The 9,162-nt window shown below is 41.7% G+C and overlaps 1 protein-coding gene across 1 annotated transcript; it reads left to right on the top strand.

The window, feature by feature from the left end:
- Window positions 1-3,590: 3,590 nt before the first annotated feature.
- LOC109221903 lies at window positions 3,591-4,750 on the top strand. The gene is made up of 2 exons (XM_019386333.1): window positions 3,591-3,963; window positions 4,413-4,750. Exons 1-2 carry the CDS (start codon window positions 3,591-3,593, stop codon window positions 4,748-4,750), a joined length of 711 nt encoding a protein of 236 aa, XP_019241878.1.
- Window positions 4,751-9,162: the final 4,412 nt, after the last annotated feature.

The following is a 9,162-nucleotide window of genomic DNA, read 5'->3' as shown; positions in this document are numbered from 1 at the left end:
CCACATTTCACAGATTTGTGAATTACCTCATCCTATATCATGGCGGTAGATGGTGATACTTCGAATTCAACTGATATGCCTAACGTAAACAAGGATACATTAGATTCAACCAATCCTCTGTACATGCATCCTTCAGAAAGTGCCGGGTCGACACTGGTGCCGGTAGTATTTGACGGAACTGGCTATAGGTCTTGGAGAAGAGGCGTGCTCAGAGCTCTCTCAGTGAAGAATAAGGTCGGCTTCATCAATCGAAAGTGTAAGAAGCCAGATTCCTGCCATCCGATGTTCGAACAGCGGGAGAGATGCAACGATATGGTAACATCGTGGATTCTCAACTCACTCTCAAAGGATCTAGCAGATAGCTTGCAATATGTAGTCGATGCGAAGGAATTATGGCAGGAATTGGAGGATAGGTACGATCAGACGAATGGAGCAGAATTGTACCAGCTTGAAAGGTAAATCAATGACCTAAGTCAGGGAACCCTAGACATTACAGGATATTACACGAAAATGAAGAAACTTTGGGAAGAGTTAAACACTTTAAATGCACATGCTCAATGTAAATGCCAATGTACTTGTGCCAAGGCAAGTATGCAGAAGGAGGAACAAGACAGGAGGCTAATTAGGTTTTTAATGGGATTGAACGAGGTTTATACAGTTGTGAGAGGGAGCATTTTGATGATGAATCCGTTGCCCGGCATTGCACAAGCCTTCTCTATCCTAATCCAAGAAGAAAAGCAAAGGGAAGTTAAGCCAAACAATCATCTGATGATAGAGTCTGCTTCAATGAATGTCAATGGTTCTGCAAATCCAGGTTTTAGGACTAACTATGCACAGCAGAGAAATAACATAGGGAACAACTCATATAGAGGCAATTATCCATCAAATAGGTCACGCCTATTTTGTGATTACTGCAAGAAGCAAGGGCACACTAGAGACAAATGCTACAAATTGCACAGATTCCCCCAGGATTTTAAATTCACTAAAGGGAAAAATGTGGCATCTGCTGCAAATGTGCATGGAGGAACAGATGAGATGGTTTCAAGAGGACACCGTGAAATAGATGCTGGAAATCAAGGTGTGGGGATTCAAAACTTGACAAAGGAGCAGTACAATCAGCTACTGCATTTATTGGAAAACTTCCATGGTGGAAATGCAATTGAAGTCTCAAACAACATTACTAGTGGAGCAGCAAACTTTGCAGGTATACTGGCTTGCTCTACTCATAAAGAAATCATTGGTAATCTTTTATGTAAATGTTTCAAATCATCTGCTGAGTATTGGATTCTAGATTCCGGAGCTACAAATCATATGTCTTATAACAAAGCTCTATTAAACAACATTAGAATTTTACCTTATCCTTTCCTAGTAACCTTACCAAATGGATACAAAGTTAGAGTGACAGAAATTGGTGATGCAATCCTTAGTCCCAAACTGACTTTACATAAAGTGTTGTTTGTTCCTAGTTTTAGGTTCAATTTGATCTCAGTTCATTGTCTAACATCATATCTTAAGTCGATCGTTCAATTTTCTGATTCATCCTGCATTTTACAGGCCCCTTCAATGAAGAGGCCTCTGGAGATTGGTAGATCAAGGAATGGTCTGTACTTCCTCTGCTCAAGATGCCAGTTCCTTGGTTCTGCTACTGTCTCTACTCCTATCATTTCAAGTTCTTGTTCTGTTTCTGCTAGCAATTCAAACAATGCACAATCACACACATCACTCACTGTAAATAATGGCCATTCAGAAACATGTCCTGTTGATTCCCTTTCATCATCATCTGTAAATGTTCCATCTTCAAGCAATAAGAAAGGTTCTTGTATATCTTCTTGTTCTACTGATGTGTGTGCATCCTTTTCCAATTCTTCATCTTATGGAAAATGTGTTGATTACTTGTGGCATAATAGATTAGGCCATGTACCTTTTGTGAAAATGAGGGGAATATCCTCCTTACCTGTAAGCTTTGCACCCAAACAACCATTCTTATGTTCAATTTGCCCTATGGCCAGACAAACAAGATTATCATTCCCTCATAAAACTACTTCTTCCACAAATTTGACCTCTTACACATAGATCTCTGGGGACCATACCACATAGTGACCCATGATAATTACAAATATTTTCTTACAATAGTTGATGACTTCAGTAGGTCCACATGGACATATCTCCTAAGCTGTAAAAGCAACACTCTTCAAGTGCTGAGAAATTTTGTATACATGATAGAAAACCAGTTCAGTTCTTCCATTAAGTCCATGAGGTCTGATAATGGACTGGAATTTGCCACCAATGAAACCTCATCATTCTTCAATTCCAAAGGGATTATACACCAGAAAACTTGTCCATACACACCTCAACAGAATGTTGTGGTGGAAAGGAAACACAGATATTTGGTAGAAACTGCAAGAGCCCTGTTATATCAATCCAAATTGCCCATTAAATATTGGGGTGAATGCATCCTCACAGCCACATACTTGATTAACAGATTACCCTCTACAATCCTAAATAACAAATCACCTTTTGAAATGCTTTACAAGAAGAAACCCAAGTATTCACACCTTAGAAGCTTTGGATGCTTATGTTATCCCACTGTTCTCAAAACTCATAAAGACAAATTTGAACCTAGAACTGAACCCCATGTCTTTGTAGGATACCCTTTTGGCACAAAAGGATACAAGGTACTAAATTTGGCCACTAAAAGAATACACATTTCCAGGGATGTACAATTCCATGAGCATGTTTTTCCTTTTATTGTGTCTTCTGATCACACTTCTTTTCCTTGTGTCTTGCCATCCTTTCACTCTGATCATACATGTGTGGGTCACAAAGATGATACTTTGAGTAACAGTCAGTCACCAAATGGGACCGCACCAAGTTCTGTCACCAACACTTTGTCACCAAATGATCAAAATGTTTCCTCACCTTTTGATCAAGGTAACTCCCCACCTGTTGATACAAATTCTTCTGAAAATTCACCCAGTCCTTCAGACACTTCAGATCACCATTCCACCAATACTCTAAACACTAGTAATGATACAAGACCATCCAGAACAGTCAAAACACCAAGTTACCTGAATGAATATGTGTACTCTCTTCCAAATCTAAAGAAAAATACCTCACACACTATCTTACTAAATTTTACCCCTTCAAACCATCAACACATCTGTTTTACTGCCTTGAATAACAATAGTCAGCATATGATGAGAAGTATTTCACATGATTCTGAACCAACTTCTTATGAGGAGGCAGCCTTAAACCCTGCATGGCAAGCTGCCATGACACAAGAGTTTGAGGCTTTATATGCTAACCATACATGGGATCTAGTTACATTGCCTGCAGGTAAGAAAGCTATAGGATGCAAATGGGTGTATAAAATCAAACACAAATCAGATGGGACTGTTGAAAGATTTAAAGCAAGACTTGTAGTGAAAGGATACACACAACAAGCAGGAATAGACTACAATGAAACATTCTCTCCAGTTGTCAAGATGACAACTGTTAGGACCCTGATTAGAATAGCAGTTAAAAGAGGCTGGGACTTGTTTCTATTGGATGTAAACAACGCATTTTTACATGGAGATCTACATGAATAAATGTTTATGGAGGTACCACAAGGACTGCAAATTGAGGTTCCTGACCTAGTTTGCAAGTTGAACAAGTCCTTATATGGACTAAAACAGGCAAGCAGGCAATGGTATGACAAGCTAACTACAACATTATGCACCAGGGGTTTTAGACATTCAGAAAATAATTACTCCTTGTTCTATAAAAAGAATGGGTTTTCAATTGTATTTGTAGCTGTCTACGTTGATGATGTGATTCTTACAGGGACAGATATAGAAGAAATTAAGGCACTAAAGTCTTTCCTCCATGATCAGTTTAAAATCAAGGATCTGGGGAAATTGCACTACTTTTTGGACTGGAAGTGTTCTACAAAAGCAATGGGGTTCTCATTTCACAAAGGAAGTTCACTGCAGATTTGTTAAGAGAATATGACAGTCAATACACCACAGTCACTTCTCCTCTAGATTGCACTCTCAAGTTGAAGGCAGAAGAGGGAACCTTACTGGAATATCCTACTTACTATAGAAAATTAGTTGGGAAGCTTAATTTCCTTACCAATACAAGGTTAGATATTGCCTATAGTGTACAACACTTAAGCTAGTTCATGTAAACACCTAGAGAGCCACACCTTAAGGATGTTTTCCATGCCTTGAGGTATCTTAAGAATAATCCATCCTTGGGCATTTTCCTCTCCAACGATCCAGATTGCACTGTAAAAGCCTACCGTGATTTAGACTGGGCTTCATGCCCTGATTCTAGACGATCAGTGAGTGGATATCTAGTCTTACTGGGGGATAGTCCTATTAGCTAGAAGTCCAAGAAGCAGGAAACAGTCTCCCTCTCCTCTGCAGAAACAGAATACAGATCAATTAGGAAGGTGGTTGGAGAATTAGTCTGGCTCAAACGGCTGCTAGAAGCATTGACAGTACCTTGCCTACATCCTATACCAGTCTTTTGTGATAGACAGGCTGCACTACACATGGCAAGAAACCCAGTGTTTTATGAACATACCAATCATATAGAGGTAGATTGTTATTTTGTCCGCGACAAGTTGTACGATGGCCTCATCACCTTACATCACATTTCCACAGATATTCAACTAGCAGACATTCTTACCAAGGCCTTGACAGGCATCAAGCATAGTTCTGTTCTCAGCAAGTTGGCAGTGAGTTCCTCCCCTCCAACTTGAGGGGGGGTATTAAGAGTATCAGTTGTATTTATATGTATAGTCATATTCATAGTTAGTCAACAAAATAGAGTATACTAGTAAGGGTATTCTTGTAATTAGCTAATGGTAGTTGTCATTACATTTGCACATGTACATATAGGATATACGATGAAGAATGAAATCAGATTTCTTCTCCCAAAATATCTTTCTTCTAGAAATCTCTATTGTTCTCTCTTCTTCTCTCGTTTGAGCTCAACTGCCACAACAATGGCAGCTTGAGATTACATTTGATCTCTCAGTTCTAACAATTGGCACAAATAACCACCATTGATTTGATCTATTCCGAGATATCTGCCGTGATCCTCGACCGGTTACGTATATCTCGCTTTTTTGTTACTGTGCTTCGTTCGAAGTCTGTCACATATGACCTTGGTTGCTATACCTCTCGATTTCGGGAGGCACTTCGATCTTGATGCCCCGTCCTCGAGCTTGGGTCTGATTCATTATGAGGCTACCCCCCGATTCAACTCTCTTGTCTCGATTAAATAGAAAAATCGGGTAGGCTCGATTTTGACCGTATACAGATAGTCCCCTCGTTTCTTGGAATGTAATGAGGAGAAACAAAATGAGGCTTTTATTTTATACCTTGATCTATCATGACGTCATCCTCGTGACGTAGGCGACGGAAGCGACTGAAGCGTCGTGTCGTTGCGGTTCCTAAAACGATTAATGAGTGTCAGTTGATGATCGGCCATTAACAACCTTGAACTGTCGCCGTGAAACCCATGAATAGATCCCTTTTCCATTTTTTAACTTTTACCTTCAATCTCTTCCGCTCTAATCTTCAGTACTCTTTGCATTTCCCAAGTTCTTCTTCACAAATTGTCAAGTTTTTTTACTAATCTCTTCTTAATACGCCAAATCTACCACTAGGTTACTACCCGTTCTTAAAAAATGGCTAAGACTTCCAAAACTGTCCCTCATAAAGAAACCACCTCTGCATCAAGACCCGCTAGCACCGCGACAGCGGCGGAATATCCTCTTACTGACTTCGTTCCGACGAAGTGTGCGACTGCCTCCGATTTCAAGGTGGAAAACACACCTTCGACACCTGGGCGATGTGAGCCCATGTCGAGATACACGTGTACAATTACTGAGCGCCTCCTCGAGAAGGTAAAAGAGGAGTGCAACTAGGTTGGCAAGGATGTTGTAATGCCTAGCCCTAAAGAATCCATCACTACTTACAAGAAGGGGTATTTGACCGTCTACACCTACCCTTTCACAATAAGTCCCTTGGACCCTATCATCGTTGCCTTCTGTAAGAGGTACGATGTCACTCTAGGCCAGATCCATCCATCGTTTTGGAGGATTGTGCTTCTTCTCCGATTCTTCGTATGTAAGATCGAGGGGCATCCTTTTACCCTCGATCATCTCAATGATCAAGCCTTATCGTCGAGCTACCAAACCCCCGTTCTCTAGTATAGACGAGAATCGAGACCGAGGTTGGATGGGCAGGTTCATGCGAATAAGGACCTCGGACCTGATCCCCGCCGGAGTTATGCCGTTCCTTGAGAGGTGGAACATGGCACATATGTGTTTTCTTGGCCTTACGAGTACCTATTATTGCCGTTCCTGCTTTCTTCTCTTCCCCTCATCTAAATTTTTTTTGTGTTCAGCCAGGGCTGTTATGCCGAGAGTGATCCCGACCTGAGGCGATGGGTCGAGGTATTGGTGTCTCAAAAAGTATACTCCGAGCGCGCCTGGATGGAGTTGTCGAGAGGCCGATGGGAGGCTCGAAACCATGGTAATTTTCTTTTTTTTCCTTTGCAAAGTTTCCATTCGTGCTTTATTTTTGTACTTGTTCATTTTTCTCATTTTGCAGGTCTTGGGAAGGATGCGCCGATGAGGCCCCCTTCTGCTGAAGAAATGGCGCTTCTTTCTGCATCTGCCCCGAAGCAGGGCAAGGAGAAGAAAAGAAAAGTGGCTCCGAGCTCCTCAAGCCCGAAGAAGAAAAAACCAGCCAGAAGACCCCGCAAACCAAAGGGGGAGGTCATCCCCTTAACTCTAGAGTCCGTCCACCAGTTAGCGAATGAGATCGAAGATGAGTATGAAGAAGAAGATTCTATTTTGGTGCGTCGGGTGCGGGCCAACGTCGAGGTTCAAAGAACCACTGAACGGGCGAGGGTCAAAGCTACTTTGCCCCGGCCCACTGAGTCAACGAGAGTTGAAGATGCCTCACCTCATGATAGAGAGGCCCTCGAGGAGCCAGTTGTGATTGGGGCAGAAACCGAGCTCGAGGATCCCTAGAATTAAGGTGATTCCTCCAAAGATACACTTGTGGAGATAGTGGCCGGGGATTCCTCCTCATTCCCTCTAGTCCCGAATTCGATGATTCGTGATGACCATGCTGCGGAGACTTGTCACGGAGATGGGGCCCAGGGCAAGGAAGACTTTTTTCGTGGTTATTTTGCTGACGTTGAAGACGTTACTGGTTTGGGTGGTTTGGTCGTACCAAAGAAAAGCTCGAATGAGGCCCTCAAGCTATATATTGACCAATCAGTTCTCGGCTCCCAGCGTTGATCCAGACCAGGAACAGCCTCTTATCATCTCGACCCCGGAGGATACACAAGTTTTTTCTGCCTCCGTAGGGGTAGCAAGCTACCTTCTATGTCTGGTCACTGAAGAGGAACAAGCCAAAATGGACGCAGTGGATGTCGCATGCTTGTTCAACGAGGCCCATCATGCCCTAAATCGGGTAAGTTCAAGGGTCATTATCTTTTCATGATTTTTGTCTCATAAATATCCCTAACATTACTTCTTTTATTGCAGGCTTCGGTGTTGCACCACGAGGCCTTTCTTCGAGCCCGAGAGGAACGCGAGGTCGAGGTTCAAGGCCTTACTGAGAAGTGCAACACTTATAAAGTTTCAGTGAGAAGCTTCAGGTGGACCTGTTGGAGGCTCGGAACGCACATGAAGAGATGGCCGAGCAGGTATTCCGAATTCTTCATGATAGTGAGGACGAATTGGAGATAACGACTAACAAACCCATTCTGCAAGATCGACAGAGGCTCGAACAAATCAAAGGCTTTCAAGGGAAATAGACAAAGTGCGAGCTGAGGCCGAGCGGTTTANGAGCGGATCAGGTGGAGAAGATTCTGAGGGCGAAGAAACTGCCTCCGAAGAAAGCTAGGCCCTTAGGATTAGTAATATTTCTTTTAAGGCTTCCCCCTTACCTTTGTATAAAGTTTTAGATCGGACCAATGGTGCTTGAAAGAAAAATTTTGGTATAAAAATTTTCCTTTCTGAATTTTCCTTGTTTTGTTTTGACTTGTTTTATCTCAGTTTCTGCCTCGTACATATTTCGTTTCAATTATGTCTCAGAAATTTTCACAAGTGTGAGGCTTGGGCAGTTTAATCAAATCGGACTAGTATAGTCTCTATAACCGAGTAAGTACTTGCTCGAACTCGGAGTAGAGAAAACCCTTAGGTTTAGGTTGAGCGAGGGTGGATCCTTGAACTCAATAATATAATGGCCCTTAGGCTCTTAAATTAGGCCGATACGGCCTTAAAAGAGTGGCTTTTTCTCTTTTTCGGCTTAAAAAGTTTAATCATATAAAAATTTGTTATGCCTTAGCATGAGATAAATCTGTACCATTAGGATTCAGTGTATCGAAAACTTTGTTATGCCTTAGCATAAGTTTGTTCGAGAGTTCGAACAATTTGGTACTTCTTAAGGTTTTCGAGGGTTGATGTTATCGAAACCCTATGTAAATATGCCGATGGTAGTTCTTTTTTAACCGTTTTATGAAAATATTTGAAGGCCTGTTTGATTACGGAATTCGGACATCTCCAAACCGCGTTAGTTTAGCCGTAACCTTTAACTTGTTACTTGCTCATTGGGCTTGTTTCTCGATTATACTTCAAACTTGTTCGAAGTATCAGTCCTCGAGTGGGGTTGCTGTGGCCTATAAAATCGCGGATTGCCTTTTTAAGGTCTTAAGATTTCGAAGTTTGATAATTCAAAAATGTCGATTTTCGGACGATAGTCCCCGAGTACGGGGTTAATTGCTCGAGCTTTAGTTGCGATTGGCTCTTGAGTCGGTTTCCGTAATATATCGCAAGTACGAAATTGTAAAGTAGAAATTTCACTAAGGCATGGAACATCTTAGATTCCGAATTTTGGGAGTGATTGGTTCAGTTTGAGAGTGTGCCATTGTATATGCCGAGCGTCATTTTAAACTCTTTTATTATGTTTACCCGTAACTTGCCAGCTTCGTATTTTATTTCTTTCCTTTTTCCGCAAATTGTTAGGCTTAGTCGTAGAGATTAGGTGCCGTCACGATAGTTCACGGAGAGATAACTTGGGTCGTGATAATATTTGTGAGTAAACAATAATATAGATGCTCGGAATTATGATACTCATGTAAAGCACG

The sequence above is a fragment of the Nicotiana attenuata genome, unplaced genomic scaffold (assembly GCF_001879085.1).
Source record: "Nicotiana attenuata strain UT unplaced genomic scaffold, NIATTr2, whole genome shotgun sequence".
Taxonomy (NCBI): Eukaryota; Viridiplantae; Streptophyta; class Magnoliopsida; order Solanales; family Solanaceae; genus Nicotiana; species Nicotiana attenuata.
Note: the sequence above shows the minus strand (reverse complement) of the source record. Positions and strands in the feature narration are given on the sequence as shown.

What these genes read in the sequence shown, in the direction of transcription:
- LOC109221903 (XM_019386333.1), top strand. Translation starts at nt 3,591, where the DNA reads ATGTTTATGGAGGTACCACAAGGACTGCAAATTGAGGTTCCTGACCTA. An exon ending in GTTCTCATTTCACAAAGGAA is followed by an intron (nt 3,964 to 4,412) that starts GTTCACTGCAGA and finishes TCTCCTCTGCAG; the next exon opens with AAACAGAATACAGATCAATT.